At 32.7% G+C, this 17,682-nt stretch overlaps 1 protein-coding gene across 3 annotated transcripts in view; it reads left to right on the forward strand.

Moving 5' to 3' along the window:
* Positions 1–789: 789 nt before the first annotated feature.
* Positions 790–17,682, forward strand: part of LOC126882373 (protein CLEC16A homolog) — a 103,672-nt gene continuing 86,779 nt past the window's right edge. For 2 of the 3 annotated variants that reach the window (XM_050647282.1, XM_050647284.1), the window contains exons 1-2: positions 790–1,215; positions 2,061–2,200. In XM_050647282.1, coding sequence (XP_050503239.1) covers positions 1,013–1,215; positions 2,061–2,200 — 343 coding nt within the window. In that variant the 5' untranslated portion in view covers positions 790–1,012. The remainder of the gene's footprint in view (positions 1,216–2,060; positions 2,201–17,682) is intronic. The other variant, XM_050647278.1, reaches the window with a different exon arrangement.

Here is a 17,682-nt window from a genome sequence, read left to right on the forward strand (position 1 = left end):
GATTTTTCTAGAAAACGGTGTGTCCTATCGACTTAAAGCAAGAGTACCTTTTAGTACTAGAATACCTCACAATTTAATAATCCGGTGTCAGAAATGCATAAAAGTTAAGGACAAAAAAGTTATGCGATAAAATATCTGTTTCTCTACCCAAAACGGATGCCTATGACCGGTACTAGAAATTTGCAATGGATGGAATCGATTCATCTCTGAAAAGTAAATATGCATACCAATTTTCGTTTTTCTAAATAGAAGCGTTCTAGAGGTATTTAAGAAAAACTAATTTCATGATGCCATCTTCAAAGAGTTCTAGCTCCCTTAAGAAGCATTTTCGGACTAGGTGAATTGGGTTAAATTGTCTTAAAATTATCTAAGGAATCTCCTGTCTTCGTTTGTCGGTAGAGTTTCTGGACACCCTGTATATATAGAAATATCATCGATAGTTTAGCGATCGATTCATTTTAATATTTTAAGCGATAGTCGATAGTTTATTTTTTTATTTTCACGCAAGAAATAAGGGTAGTCTAAACTAAACTATTAATATTATTACAGGAGTGCTGTAGTTTTATTTAATTGCTTGAGACAATCTTGATCATTGAGATTATCTTTGTTCAGCACACTTTACAAGAATCTCATGTACAGAATGTATTTTCTGAAATTTAAAATTCATAAACGCTCAAAAACTTATCAGTGGTTGTTTATGCATAATGGTGATGGTCCAGTTTTCTAAACATCGATAAAAATGTCAGTTAGACAGTGACAGCTGTTGGACAGTGACGTTTTAAAATATGTGGTGACAGTGACATTTGGCCGCCTGATTAACACAAATATTTGATAGTTTAATTTTGATATGAATTTTGAGTTCGCTTACCTGATTGTCGAGATTGATTTACACTAGCTGATTAAAATAATTACTCAATAGTGAAAATTACGATCCCAGTTCCAAAGGGTAAAATTCAATGATAAATTATTATGAATTTTGACTTTTTACTTTTCTACAAAAACAGGTTAAAAAATGTTCAGAAGCAGAAGTTGGTTTGGAGGAGGATGGGGCAGGCCAAAAAATTTACATTCCTTAGAACACTTGAAGTACCTGTACAATGTTTTATCTAGAAATCAAACAGTCTCAGAGCATAACAGAGGGCTGTTGGTGGAATCTCTTAGGTCTATAGCAGAGATACTTATCTGGGGTGATCAAAATGATTCTTCAGTTTTTGAGTAAGTATAAATTGTATATAAAGCTTATAAATGCAAAACCAGACTCTAATAGTAACTTTAACAGTTGCCAAAGTCTTTTCCCGCTGTCACAATTTCCTGCATTTGTAATAATCAAGACCCACAAACGATGCAAAAATCAATGAGTGGAGGAATCTTGAACAATACTAGGATATTTCAATAGAATATAGAATGTGATAATCTGGATGAATTTATATTTTAAAGTGGGTCCAAATAAAATATTTTGATGGTAATCCTCAATTTACTAATTTGAGTGTATTGTCTGTGTTCGCTTTTCCTCATTCAAATGCAATTTGTGAAGGATAATTTTTAAAAGTAAATTTAGTAAAGAAGAAGTGTAGAAACTTGGAAACAAACACTTTATATGGCACTATGCATTCATATTCATCCTAATCCGTTTATCTTCAAAAGGGTTGTGTTAATTTTACACTGTTAGAAATAATGGTTACAACTACAAATACAACAAATTTATACAATAAATGATCATGAACTCCAAAAAGTTGAGTTCACATTAAATGAAAAGTGAATATTCTTTTTTGCTTAAGTTTTTTTTTATTATTTGTTTGTTTATTATATTCGTTGACAAAAAATTAAATACATTATTTTTCTACTTTGTTAATTTGTTTTGTTAATTTTCTACTTTGGCAAAGCTGTTCTTGCAGAAAGATACTTACCTACAAAACGAATTGGTTTGGTCACCCTGTCTTCTTATATCTTCTATATCGTTTTAAATGTGCTTCTCTCTATTGCTCCCATTAAAAGCGCATATCTACATTAAATTATTTCCCATACTGTATATTTAAAGTACTATATTTATATGTTTTCAGTTTCTTCTTGGAAAAGAATATGCTGTCATTTTTTCTAAGAATAATGCGCCAAAGAAGCGGAGGAGGAAGCTATGTGTGTGTTCAACTTTTGCAAACCCTGAATATCCTTTTTGAAAATATACGAAATGAGACATCATTATGTAAGTAATTTTATTCAGTCTATGTTAGTATCAATTATTAGGTTAATTTGTTTGAATTTTTATGCCATAAGTTTATTTCATGTTCACAGAGCATGAGGAATTATTATCAAATTACATTACCAAAATCTTAATATTTATAAAAAAAACCTACAGAGGGTTAAAAACAATGTTTGTGTAAAGATATAGGTATTTATTTATTTATTTATTTATTTATTATTCATTTACGGACCGAAGTCCATTAGTACATGATACAATTAAAATTTTTTTTACAATTAAAATGTCACACAAATTAGAAAAATAAGATCTAGTAGATACAAAATTGGTAAATACATAACAAACAATAATAAAGAATAAACTTACTTGCTCTCATTCAACAATTGAGAGCTAGAACATTTTGAAATTGACAAATACAACTTATCCTAGAACAAAGACAATAACAGTAGTTGACAAATCAGTCTTGAAATTAGAACATTAAGTTAAGTATAAATATAATTGTGTGGAAAACGCAGTAAAGTCGTTCACAAAGAAATCAATTTGCGGAGATAATGTGTTTGCTAATTTAAGAGTTTTAGAGAGATAGGAACTTGAACTATAATTTGTGCGGTTAATGACCTCGTGGAAGGTGGTCACAGAACGGGTGGTTCTTGAAGGTACATGTAGACCAATTTTATTTAAAAGTGGGATACAGAATTTATGACCATGAATTAAGTTATATAAGAAGCAAAGATCTTTATGTTGACGACGACTCTGTAATGAGTCAAGTCGAATAATTTGCAGTAAAGACTCATAACTTTGACCAGTGAGATGCATCTTATAAGCATAATAACGTAAGAATTTACGCTGAACTTGTTCGATTTTATTAATATGACAGTTATATTGAGGTGACCAAACACATGATGCATAATCTAAATGTGGTCTAACCAAAGAACAATAAAGAAATTTTAAAGAACGACCAGTCGTAAAGTCATAGCTGCATCTTTTAACAAAGCCAAGCATCTTTAATGACTTAGAAACCATGCTATTAATGTGTAGGTTGAAATTTAAGTTAGTATCAAGAATAACACCCAGATCTATAACTGAGTCAACTAATTGTAACCTAGTGTCCCGTATAAAGTAAGAATTATTCTCAAAGTGTCTTAGTCGAATTGCTTTATTAAAAACATTAAAAAATCATCAAAATGGATTATAAAATTCCATCATATAAAATCAAAGATTTGTGAAACATCAGTGAAGCATTCCATTTTGTACAGTTGAGTCCGCGAGTCTTTACCCGTGCGTCATCATTTAAAGCATACGAAATAAATCGGAAATCTATTTCACGCAACAACAAGTGACAGAAAGTGGCTGCTGTTCCGATTACGGGTTTTATTATAAAATTTGACGTTATCAAATATATAGAATGTCAAATGTAAGTTTTGCTTCAAAATTTTTGTGCAGAATTACAGCTATGTTTGAAGTAGCTTAATAAATTTTTTATTATTATTGAGTAATAAATAAATAAACAATTTATAAAAAAATTCAATAACATATTTTATTTTTGTTATTTTATTCACTTTGACGGAAATCTAAACACAATCATTTCTTTACTGTGTGAATGACGTTAGCTTTGTATGTTTTAAATATTAATTGCCAAAATATAATTATTTACCTTAAAAGTTCAAAGCCCAATATAAAATTAGTTGTGAAAACAACTGTTTGTGTAATATAAAGAAACTTCAAAACGCAAAAATTCGACAAAAACCGCAAAAAATTCAACTGACTGACAGCCATAAAAGTAAACAAAGCAGAAACGTCAAACAAATTGTGCTTAAAATATGAAAACATATCGAATCGTCTTTTTTTGTACCTATCTCTTTTCAATGCACTGAGTCTAGATGGTTCATAAAAATAACATGTGTTTTTACTTAATAACAAACGGGCAGCTGGTTTGTCATGAGTTTCATGCGTGGAAGAGAATGATGCTAGATAAAAAGTATGTGTTTTATCTCGCCAGGTATTAATGAAGCACGGGTAAAGACTCGCGGACTCAACTGTAGTTGAAACTAGCCCACTATTTGTATATAAAACTTTGTTGTTACATTACATAGACTAAAGAGTCGGTCTGTATTCTTCACAAGATAAGCACCCTTTTGTTTTTCGAGCTGTGAACCATGTTGCCCCATAAGTTAGTGTACTAATGGGGTATGGTTGGAAATTTTTAATCTTCTTTATTATTTTAAATGAAAGTTCTTAACTTCAAGAATACTCTCTGAAAATTTCAGATTAATCGGAGTAAAACTACCAGAAATACAGCATGTTGAATATTCCTACCTTCCACTCGCTTTGCCACGGTTTCGTGCCAGCATGCTTGAGCGTAGTGACAAAAATTCAACAACTGTTTCCCTTCTCCTTTGTAGATTACTCCACGATTCAAAAACATACTCCGGTATGCGACACTTTGCGATTTGGCAGTCAAAGACGAAGAGAAAGTTGTCAAAACTCATTAACGCTTTTTTCTCAAAACTATTTTTTCAAAGGCGGTGGACATTGTACCTCAAAAACTACACGACCACTCCACCTGAAATTTTTCATAGATTTTCTTTAGACATTTCGTGAGGTAACGCTGTCGAGATATATTTGCTTTTATGCTTATTTTTTGTGTAACAATAATAAATATGTGGAATTTCACCGTTTTGTTACAAAGAATTTCGTTTTTTTTTTACTTCCGAGTGATACCAAGAACTCAAAAATCGTTAAAAATAAAAAAACTCGACAGTGTTACTTCGAGAAACTTATAAGCTAATAAAATCTTTTTGAATTTTTTGTTTCACATGATCCGGTAACTAGTTTCGATGTCCACGACAAAATCCATTTTTTTAGGTGTCTGTAAAAATTTGCCACTGTTGACTTATTTTTCAATATTTTTGCTTGATTAATTCATTCATAGAAGATTCTTACCAATAGAAAGCTACAGAAATAAAAATTAAAGTGATTATTTTATTCATAGAAGATTGTGACCAATAGAAAGCTACAGAAATCAAAATTAAACTGATAATTTTTAATAATTTCCCGTCGTCAAGTATATTACGTCAGATGCCCTTCGTTGCTACGAAAAAATACATTCAGTGACATTAATGACAATTAATGTTTTAAACATTATAAAAGTGATCACTTTCAACCGTCAAATATTTATAACAACTGTGTGTTTAATTGTAGTAATTTGTACTTACATAAATCAATTACAATAAAATTTTGGTTTTGAACAGTTTTATTCATGAAATAATCGCACCAAATTGCACTCGATCTCTAAAATTAATATAGAATTTTAGAGCTCTTGTGCAATTACTACTGATAATTTTTGATAATATCCTGTTGTCAAGCTTTACATCAGATACCCTTCATTACTGTGCAAAAATGAACATTCAGTGACATTAATTCTTTTTTATTAACCCCACATTTATTACAATATATCTATACAATTTATAGACAATAAGTAATACGGCTGACAATTAGGAATGACATGTAGGGAGGCATCCAGTGATGCACCCCTTTTTTAAAACTTAGTCTACAATAATAGTCTAGGAACAGTACGCGGTTATTCACTAAACTTTTTACGAACACGTTTGGATGCACTTTAAGTTTCTCCGTATGTTTTTTCGCGCACTTTTTGATGTCATCTTTGACGTATGGTAGTCCGGCGTCCCGATGAATGGCTTCATTGGTTATAAACCATGGAACTCCTAGTATTGGTCTCAGTATTTTTGACTGAAATCTTTGAATGATTTCAATGTTGGAATGTGCGGCGGTTCCCCATAATTCTAGCCCATAAGTCCACACTGGTTTTAGGATGGATTAGTAGATTAGTATATTATTTTCAGTTGATAGTTTTGATTTTTTGCCCAATAGACAATATATGGTTCTTAACTTATGACCCAGTTGTTTTCGCTTAGTAAATATATGCTTCCTCCAGTTTAATCTTCTGTCCAAGTACATACCTAGATATTTCTCTGGTACCTATGATTAATGTGATTCCTAATACATTTCCAGTGAAAATAATAACTCTTTAATAAGTGTTGGCGATACAATTCTTTTTTATATGCGTGTCCGCGAAGATAACTCCCAAAATATTTATAACGAAAAGATGTACATAGTTCATAAAAGATGCCGACGAAAACAATTATTTCCCTTTCTGTTTTTGTTTCTACCGACGAAACAATTATTTCCTAGAACTTTTTAGTAATTATAATTTTCGTGGACCCACAAACAGAAATGATGTTTTTTGCTGATACTCCTCAAAAAATAATTTTTTTCGCTAACACTTTATTAGCGATTATAATTTTCACAATCATATAATCGAAAATAATATTTTTCGCGGCGTTCATTGAATGTTCTACTCTTACCGGCATTTTTCGGAGTTATACTTTTTGTAGGCGGCGGCGATTTGACTTCGTCTCCTTGTGGGATTCCTTTACCTTTTAAGTATACAGCCGGACATGTTTCCCTACGCGTGGTAAATGATAGGTGTAGTGATTTGTTTTCATTTATTTTGACTCTCCATTTTGTCATCCATTGTTGTATTTTATTTATTTTATTTTGTAGGATTTCTGAGGCTATTTTGGGATTTTTGTTCGATGATAGTATTGCCGTATCATCCGCAAATGCGGCTGTAGTGATATGTGTATCTATCGGTAGGTCAGCAGTGAATATAAGGTATAATATAGGTCCTAGTACACTTCCTTGGGACACCCCAGCGAGAATTTGTTGTATGTTTGTGAATTCATTATAGAATAGAATAGAAATATGCTTTATTGTCACTGAAAATTATACAATTTTATGGACAAAGCTTAACATAGATTCACGAATTCTCATACTTTACCTGGAAGTTTCTATTGGTGATATAGGACTTTAAGGGTATAAAGTAATTTGTAGGTAAAGTTTGTTTTAGTTTACATAATAGACCTTTATGCCAGACTTTATCAAATACCTGACTTACGTCCAGAAATACCGCCGAGCAGTACCTATTATTTTCAAAGTCCTCGTTGATTCTCTCCACAATTCTATGTACCTGTAGTATTGTTGAATGTTGTTTTATAAACCCAAATTGGTGTGGTGGTATTAGTTTTTTGTTTTCTAGTATAGGCATTAGCCTAGTAAGTATCAGCTTTTCAAAGACTTTGGATACCACTGGAAGAAGACTAATAGGACGGTAGGACTGTACACTTTATGGTTCTTTTCCTGGCTTTAGTATCATTGTTATTTGTGCCAGTTTCCATTGTGATGGGAAATGGCCTAATCTCATTACAGAGTTGAATAACTGTGTCAGAAATTGGAAGCCTTTCTCTGGGAGTTGCTGAAGAGATTTTCCAGTAATCAGGTCGTATCCTAGAGCCTTTTTTGGATCGATGTTGTGTTGTATAATATTTTTTACCTCATTTTTTGTGAATCTTTTTTCAGAAAGTTCTAGTTGATAGGGTTTTGTGAGTATTGAAATAATTTCTTCTTCAGTTTGTAGTGAGTAATTTCCGTCATTTGGTGGAAAAACTTTTTTAAGGTGTGTTGCAAATGTTTCGGCTTTTTCTAGTGGACTTTTCGCCCATTGCCCTGTTTGTGTTCTTACTGGTGGTGTTGTATAGTTCTGCCTGCGTAAAGTCCTTGTAGCCTTCCATAACGAGTAGTCAGTGGCTTGGGTTGCATCTAGTTTTTGTAAGTATTCTTGAAAGCTTGCATTTTTTTCTGCTATTATCAATTTTTTTATTTCTTTTTGTGCTTTATTGAGGTCTGTTTTACTCTGAGGTGATCTTGATAATTGCCATTGTTTTCTGAGTTTTCGCTTCTCCATTATTTTTTCATGTATTGTATTGGTACAGTTTTTGTTCATATATCGATTTGTAGGTAATGGTGTTGAGTTCCATGCTGCTTCCTGTAAAACTGTGTTAAAATGTTCTATTGCGTGTTCGATTTGTTTATCCGTCTTTAGTGGGATGTCTAAATTGATTTGATTATGTACTTGATATCGAAAATAACTCCAATTTGTTTTTTTGTTATGTAATATACAGCTCTTTTCTATTTTTGTTATGTTTTTGCTTACAGTTATGATAACAGGTGACATTAATGACAATTAATGTTTTACAACTTGTCACAGAGAACACCAAGAAACACGTTTAGCAAATATTCAGGTGAAGATATCAATATAATATTAAAAAACTCATACAGAAGTAAAAACTTCAACTTGTATTCTGGTATAAAATCGTTTATTAAAAAACTATCTAAAAAGTCATCCAAATGGATTGCAAAACGTTTTCGTTCTAATTCAGAACATCTTCAGTGCATTCTGCAGAGTAGTTTGAAACTAGCACACCAGCGCTCGTTTTGGCCAGATATTTTTTACACAGTGCCTCTTTTTTCTCTCCTCAAAATCAGACTCAACACTCTCATCCCTTCCATCCATCATTTTCCACCAATCACAAAACATCCTTTCTACCCAATACACCCATATTATCATTTCTTAAGAATCGATTTAATTTGTACACAACTTTCCAATTTGTTAAATTCTGGGGACATCAAATTTCTTTCGTTGCTAAACAAAAAGCCTTACATTCTAAACTCAATAAATTTGCTTACCGCTTAACCTTCTTCGAATTTTTTTATAAAATGTCTTATTGTCCATTGCAAAGCGAAATAAAACTGTATTGTCTAATCTGACCGCACCATTGTTTTAGTCCGTTCAAAAACCCATTAAGAAAAACCATCTTCTTAACGATTTCACTTTTCCGCGAAAACACCACCTGAAGGTTCTGTTGTTGGTCTGTGCCCATTGTACTGGCAAGTACCTAGCATTTTCGAGCAGGGAACCATGTTGCCCTTTGAGCATGTGTTCTATTATATCTAATAACATCGACTTGTAGTCACCAGGTTTTGTTAAAATAACATATTTAAACCGTATATTATGGGGTTACCACTTTGAATGGTGTGCTAGTTTCAAATTACTCTGCAGAATGCACTGAAGATGTTCTAAATTAGAACGAAAACGTTTTGCAATCCATTTGGATGACTTTTTAGATAGTTTTTAAATAAACGATTTTATACCAGAATACAAGTTGAAGTTTTTACTTCTGTATGAGTTTTTTAAACTATGGTATACAGCCAACTATTGGGGTTTTCCCATTGATTTCAATAAAATATTAGTTAAAATGATTTAAAAAGACAGTTTTATTCATGAAATAATCTCAGCGAATTACCCTCGATCTAAATCATTATCGACTTGTTGCCCTCGTGCCACTTTGACATAATTTCAGTCCCCTTCGGTTCGTGAAATTAAAACTGTCAAAATGTCACTTATGAAACAAATCGATAATTTTAGAGCTCTCGTACAATTTATTACTACTGAAAATTTTTTTGAGTATTCTTTGAATTGTACTTAATATGCTTATTTAATTTAAAAATAAAATAATTGTACCATAGTTTCAAAAAATATCACAAAATGTGCGTGAAATGTTGACTTTAAACCATACTCTTCACTTAACATCAACCTAGTGTAGCTTCAAAAATTTAATTATTAATTGAAAACCATGTAACATAAAAGTTTTATATGCAAATAGTGGGCTAGTTTCAACTACAAAATAAAATTAAATATTATGTTTATATGGGATTAGCCACAGTTGGGTTGTAATGACAATTACATATTGTTACCTGAAATACTTACTTGGGTATAAGCCAATTTTGTGGCTTATTCTCAACTAAAATAGTAAATTGATGTCACAAAGTATTGTACTGATTTACGCGGTTGACTATACTATTTCTGATTTAGTTTATGTTCTTTTAGGCACTGATTATCAACTAAATTATCCTATTACAATTTTTGGTCATATACAGGGCGATAAAAATCTATAATTTCGTGGTCTCTGATATAAATTTATTTACTAAATTTTTTCCAAAAAAAATTATACAACAATACATAGTGAGTTTTATGTATGAAAACACTCAATTATCTCGGAAAGGGCTTGTATGATTTTTATAGATTTTGGTGTGTAAGGATTCTCTAATGCGGCCGATAATATAGTGATAATTACATTGTTGTCAGATTTTCCGTTTTTCTGGAAATCTAATGAACTTTCTTATTTCAAATAGAACACCCTGCATATTTTTTGCGTTTTGAAGACCTTAAGAAATACTGATTATTTTTCATGTGATATTCCCTATACCTAAATGCCATAATTTCGGAGTTATTGCTACATTTATTTAAAAAAAAAGTTTAAACAAATTATAAAAGTCAATTTTTTCGGCCCGGGTAAACATTATTTTAGGTTGTTTGGATCATTGAGAACAAACCAGATCTTTTGTAATTTTTGTCTAAAATTAATCGTTTCCGAGTTATAAACAATTTAAAACTGAAAAAAATCGAATAATGAAGATTTTTAAGGTTCGAAAACACAAATAAAAAATATTATTTTTAAAACTGCGAAGTACCAAATTCAAGTTCAAGCAATATTTTATCAGTTACCAATAAATAATTTGAGCTTGTTTCATTTTAAAACATTGTTTTTAGTTGTTAATGCAGCCCGATCGCTCGTCCTCTCATATGCACTTCATTAACAATTAAAAAGCAATGTTTTAGAATAAAACGAGCCAAAAAATCTTATGGCAAGCTATTAGAAGAGTTGAGCTTGAATTTAGGTACTTGGTAATTTCAAAAATTATACTTTTTACTGTTTTTGAACCTTGAAAATCGTCATTATTAGATTTTTTTCAGTTTTAAATTGTTAATTACTCGAAAACTATTAACTTGAGAGAAAAATTACAAAAGGTCGTTTTTGTTCTTAATGATACAAAGAATGTAAAATAATGTCTACCCGGCCGAAAATGTTTTATTTTATTTGGGAATTAAGCTACAATTTTAGTTTGAAATTAATTTATTGACGTTTCAACTTCCACTTTGGAAGTCGTTATTGAAATACAAAATATTAAATTACACAGTTAATAAAAAGCATAAATCAGAAGAACTAATATTTTTATTTTACAAATTAATACTGTTACAAGATTTTTATAATTTACAAAGTGGCACGAGGGCAAGAAGTCGATAATGATTTAGATCGAGGGTAATTCGCTGAGATTATTTCATGAATAAAACTGTCTTTTTAAATCATTTTAACTAATATTTTATTGAAATCAATGGGAAAACCCAATAGTTGGCTGTATACCATAGTTTAAAAAACTCATACAGAAGTAAAAACTTCAACTTAAATTCTGGTATAAAATCGTTTATTTAAAAACTATCTAAAAAGTCATCCAAATTGATTGCAAAACGTTTTCGTTCTAATTCAGAACATCTTTAGTGCATTCTGCAGAGTAGTTTGAAACTAGCACACCATTCAAAGTGGTAACCCCATAATATACGGTTTAAATATGTTATTTTAACAAAACCTGGTGACTACAAGTCGATGTTATTAGATATAATAGAACACATGCTCAAAGGGCAACATGGTTCCCTGCTCGAAAATGCTAGGTACTTGCCAGTACAATGGGCACAGACCAACAACAGAACCTTTAGGTGGTGTTTTCGCCGAAAAATGAAATCGTTAAGAAGGTGGTTTTTCTTATTGGGTTTTAAACGGACTAAAACAATGGTGCGGTCAGATTAGACAATACAGTTTTATTTCGCTTTGCAATGGACAATAAGACATTTTATAAAAAAAATCGAAGAAGGTTAAGCGGTAAGCAAATTTATTGAGTTTAGAATGTAAGGCTTTTTGTTTAGCAACGAAAGAAATTTGATGTCTCCCAGAATTTAACAAATTGGAAAGTTGTGTACAAATTAAATCGATTCTTAAGAAATGATAATATGGGTGTATTGGGTAGAAGGGTGTTTTGTGATTGGTGGAAAATGATGGATGGAAGGGATGAGAGTGTTGAGTCTGATTTTGAGGAGAGGAAAAAGAGGCACTGTGTAAAAAATATCTGGAGACAGCAGTCCAGTTTTTGAAAAGTGAGAAGTCAGTGTAAAGTGGTGAAATTGGCCTTTGCGAGCAGAATCAAGTTGAAACGAAATCGTTGACCGGTTTGAGAAGTTAATTTTCCTGTGTCCGAGGAAGATTCCTGTTTCTGTCTAGAACGAGTAGCCGATTGGTATCTATTTGCACAAGATATCGAGCAGAGAGAAAACTGAGTCGAGAATTCGAGCGAGTCCTGTTTGTTTGTGTGTGAAGCAGTTTGGACGAGAGGGACCTTTCGCAACATCCAAGAGTACGTGTGGGAGAATCGAGGACGACGAAATCCGGGAAAAGAAGTAGAGAAAGAAACAAAAAGGTTAGTCAAATCATTTGTGAAACGGAGAGAGTTTGTTTATATCCACACCATATTTGCGTAATTTTTGTATTGAACAGTTCTATAACATAATTAGTCATTCCAAATTTTAAAGAAGAAATAAGTAATTAATTCAAAAAAAAGAGAAAAGTATATTTTATTAAATTTTGTAAGAATAAATAACGAATTATTTAAATAATTTTTTTTTTGTTAAAACAGAGGAGATATCAGAATTAAAGCTTAATTTAGTAGATGAGAAATAGTTGCAACAAATTTAGATTTTAGCATATTTTTTAAATCCTATGTTTATGGTATATTGGATAAATAAATAATATTTTTAACATTTATGTGACATTGAGTGTGTTTAATTTCCCTGTTTTTTTCCTGGATGGAGTAAGCAACTAGAGATACCAGAAGCCACAAACCAAAGGTAAAGCATCAAAAATAAAATAGCCCTGAGAATAAAGTTTATTAGAAAAGTTAATTTAAATTTGGTTTTGTTTCACATAAGCAGTAATTAAAATAATTGAGTAATTAATTAAATTTAGAATTTGCTCGTCAATCTCATAAAAGAGAGAAATACAGAGCATAACAGTATATTTAGTAGGTAAATAATATCTGTGTATCTAAAAGTATACATCCTTAGATTATAATTATAATTGATAAAACCACAGCAATAACTATCATATGGTCATGTAGACCACTATATCCCATGCCCAGGATATAGTGGTCTTGTAACCTACACTAATATATAATAATATGTGACAATGTAGTAGGCCTGGATTCCGCGTACCAAAAAAAAGTTGATTAATAGCAAGCTGAAAATTTATTAATAGCTTAACGGTGTCTAGTCGGACAAACTTTGATGAAGAAGAACAATGGAACAGGGGAAGTTTTAATTGTGGAACAGGTTACAGGTTTCGAACGTCAGACTACGAAAACGTCCCATGTATTTTGTCGGACAGAACTTCCAATTGATTTGTTACCCTTTCATTAAACTCTCATGCAAAAATCAGACTGCTATTTAGCACCAACATAATTTCTGTCATTTGAAATGTTCTACGTGTCGGATTATTAAAACGCCCAATATATTTGTCGGACAAAAATTTTTTCATATATTATATAAAGTTTGCTATTGAATAAACTTGCAAAACAACCTGCTATATGCTAGCTTTCACAATCATAAACTTGTCAGGATGACATGTTCAACAATTAAAATCACGTTCCACAATTAAAACTTCTCCTGTTCCAGTGTTCCCTTCATCAAAGTTTGTCCGACTAGACACCGTTAAGCTATTAACAAATTTTCAGCTGGCTATTAATCAACTTTATTTAATGACCAGGTCTAATCTTCGGGCTCAGTGGAGATCTATCGCCTGTTATTGAAACACCAAAAGCACTTTTATAATTTATTGATAGAGAATGACACTAGGGTACCTAAAACTTCCGGGAGAACGAAGCTAAATGTATATTATCTATTGTTGGTTTATGAATTGCAACAATTAAACAAATTAAATAGCCCGCACATGTTTAAATATGATAACAAATTATTTCATGTGATCTACGGGGTGATAAAAATATACTGTTTAATATCGGATATGAATTATGAATATTTGATATTGAACATACTGCCCGGCGAAATGCCCGAACAAGGCGTCAGTACAGCAACGCTAACAATGATAATGATAAAGTATTTATAACATAATAGATTAATGTACAGTGTCATGTGAAGACACTAGTCTTTGAACAACTTATCAATCCTGCAACTGCAACACCTTAGGTAATAATATCAAAATTAAATCTGAATCAGAATTTAAATCAACAACATTCGCGTTAAAGTTCAGTGTCGGTAGAGGTAAAGGAAAAGGTATTGAGTAGGATAGATGTTTCAATGTGTGTATTGTATTATTATTGTATTCTCTTATTATTATAATCGTATAGTATCGTTATTTTATTATTAATAGTATCGAATTGTATTATTAGTTATAGTCATGCATCGATCATGCGACGGGCTCTCGGACTATAATTATATACGTAGATATATTTAATTGCATTTTATTTCATCCAAACAACTCGGATAGAATTTGCTGTTCTTTCAGAATCTCGATATTTATGTTTTGTAACCTCGGTTTGCATTACCTCATATACAGTGATGAGCGAGCTAATAACCGGCAAAATAGCACAAAAGATGGAAAACGTATTAAGTTGTGAGATAAGAAGAAATGAAACTAGTCGAGCTGGGATATTTAGCGATATTAACCTATAAATTTACATTATATTGACTGTTTCCCACCTTTACACGTATCAGAGGAGTATGTCAACTAAAACTGTCACTGTGACAGTGGTAGTTTCCAAACTCGTGCGATACGTCTAAAGGTGGGAAACAATCCATATAATGTAAATGTATAAGTTAACATCGCTAAATTTCCCAACTTGACTAGTTTCATTTCTTTTTATCTCACAACTTATACGTTTTCCATCTTTTGTGCTATTTTGCCGGTTATTAGCGCGCTCATCACTGTATATAGTCTAATAATAAAGGTCGTGTTTTATAAACGCGAAATATTTCGAAATACGTAAAGTTATTAATTATTTCTATTAATAGACGGTTGTATTATGTATTTAATTTATTCTATTATTATAGCATTGTGTTTATATGTTGCGGTCACCTTTTGTCTTATTTTCTTCTATGACCATAATTGAAGTATTAGTTTATAACCCTGTAGTTATACAAGAGTTGTATTATAAGTTTGGTAGAAAAGTGTAAATAATCTACTATAGTTAGTAGATTCCTTGGGGAGGGGCAAAAAAATCCCTCCATTTGCAGCGTTATAGCTGATTTCAAAAAAAAATATATCCTAATTCCATAATTCCAAGTTTCGTTTGCTTATTCTATCCATCACGTAGACAATCTATTGTCGTGCTGGAGCTGCAGGACTCAACCGAGTGGGATCCGAATTACCACCCTAGGCATTCCTCTTAGCCAGCCTCCTACACGACTTAGTTTTCAACCCTTAAGGTCAATCCCTTTCTAGTTTGCATACATTCCCGAAAAAATTTGCATCAGGCACCGAATTTTTCTGTTGCTCACGGTGGTTGTAAGTCACCTGAGTCCATTGTTTGTTTCTTCTTCCTTGTTGAGCTTGCTGTGCTCCTCTGTTTCTTTGAATTCTAGTTTTATTATGATAAGTTCTTCTTTCATATGTTTCATGTTTATTCGTATTTGTATAGTTTACATAATGATTCCTCCTCGTATAATTTTGTCTTTCGTATTTTCTATTTTTATCCTTGTAGGTTTTCTTCTTGTTTTCGTTTGTATTAATGTAGGTTTGATCTCGATACGTTCTTGTATCACGACGTCTATTTTCTTTTGTATTTCTCTACGTTTTGTCACGGTACGTCTTCGTGTCACGTCTTTCCTTGGCGTTAGTACTATTGCAGGTTTTGTCTCTGTATGTTTCTCTTCTTTTAGAGTTATTTTTGTAATCTTCATGTGTTACATTGTATCCTTCTTTCCGTCGATCGACGTCTTGTTTTGTATTGTATTTGTGTCCGTTTGGTACACTTTTCCTTGCTCCTTTATCCCTACACTGTCTTTCGATATTTGCTGGAGTCTTTTGTTTTCTGCATTGTATTTGTGTCCGTTTGGTACACTTCTTCTTCTGTCTTTCGGTATTTGTTGGAGTCTTTTGTTTTGTGTATTGTATTTGTGTCCGTTTGGTACACTTCTTCTGCTCCTATATACCTACTGTATTTCGGTATTTGTTGGAGTCTTATGTTTTCTGTATTGTATTTGTGTCCGTTTTGTACACTTCTTCTGCTCCTTTATACCTACTGTCTTTCGGTATTTGTTGGAGTCTTTTGTTTTCTGCTTGGACAAGTGTTTCTTGATCCTTAAAGTATGTAGTTGCCCCTGATAAGGTGCTTAAGTTTCCTGCTTTTACAATAGTCATAGTTTTATGATCTGTTTGTTGAGGACTGGATTCCTTTCTTTGTGTCGCTCCTGACACTATCCATCCTAGTTTCGTGTTTTGAGTGAGTAGGCCGTTACTTAATCCGTCGATACCCTCTATCAATATATAACTGTATTCTTTTACTCCTAGCAGTATGTCTATCTTCCCTACTTCGTAATATCCTGGGTATGCTAGTAGTGCATTTTTTTTATAGTCCTGTAGGATTATATCCTGTTCCGGTAGATCTCTGGTTATTTTTGGTAGTACTAACGCCTCTGTTTTCCTTATAACGCTTCCATGATTCCTAGTTTTCTATTTTTTTTCTTGAAATAAATGATATAATTTCCCGGCAGTGATCGTGTTAAATCTGTAGGTTGATCTCTGGCTCTGTAGTGGTTTTCTGGATTTGTAGGTTGATCTCTGGCTCTGTAGTGGCTTTCTGGATCTGTAGGTTGATCTCTGGCTCTGTAGTGGATTTCTGGATCTGTAGGTTGATCTCTGGCTCTGTAGTGGATTTCTGGATCTGTAGGTTGATCTCTGGCTCTGTAGTAGCCCTCTGGATCTGTAGGTTGATCTCTGGCTCTGTAGTGGCCCTCTGGATCTGTAGGTTGATCTCTGGCTCTGTAGTGACTCTCTGGATCTGTAGGTTGATCACTGGCTCAGTAGTGACCCCTGGATCTGTAGGTTGATCTCTTTCTCTGTAGTGGCTTTCTGGATCTGGTTTCTGGTTCTGTAGGTTGATCTCTGGCTCTGTAGTGGCTTTCGGGATCTGGTTTTTAGTTCTGTAGGTTGATCTCTGGCTCTGTAGTGGCTTTCTGGATCTGGTTTCTGGTTCTGTAGGTTGATCTCTGGCTCTGTAATGCTTTCTGGTTCTGTAGGTTGATCTCTGGCTCTGTAGTGGCTTTCTGGATCTGTTTCTGGTTCTGTAGGTTGATCTCTAGCTCTGTAGTGGCTTTCTAGATCTGGTTTCTGGTTCTGTAGGTTGATCTCTGGCTCTGTAGTGGCTTTCTGGATCTGGTTTCTGGTTCTCCCGGGAGTAGTGTCGTCTATGTGTCTATGGTGTTGTTAGCTGTGGACTGTAGTTGTAGGTCGATCTGTGTTTTTCGTGTCTTGTTAAAGATGTTACCACCTCGATGTTCTCTTTTGTTCGACAAGGACCATGTCTAATCTTCGGGCTCAGTGGAGATCTATCGTCTGTTATTGAAACACCAAAAGCACTTTTATAATTTATTGATAGAGACTGACACTAGG

Source organism: Diabrotica virgifera, chromosome 1, assembly GCF_917563875.1.
Source record: "Diabrotica virgifera virgifera chromosome 1, PGI_DIABVI_V3a".
NCBI classification, from domain to species: Eukaryota; Metazoa; Arthropoda; class Insecta; order Coleoptera; family Chrysomelidae; genus Diabrotica; species Diabrotica virgifera.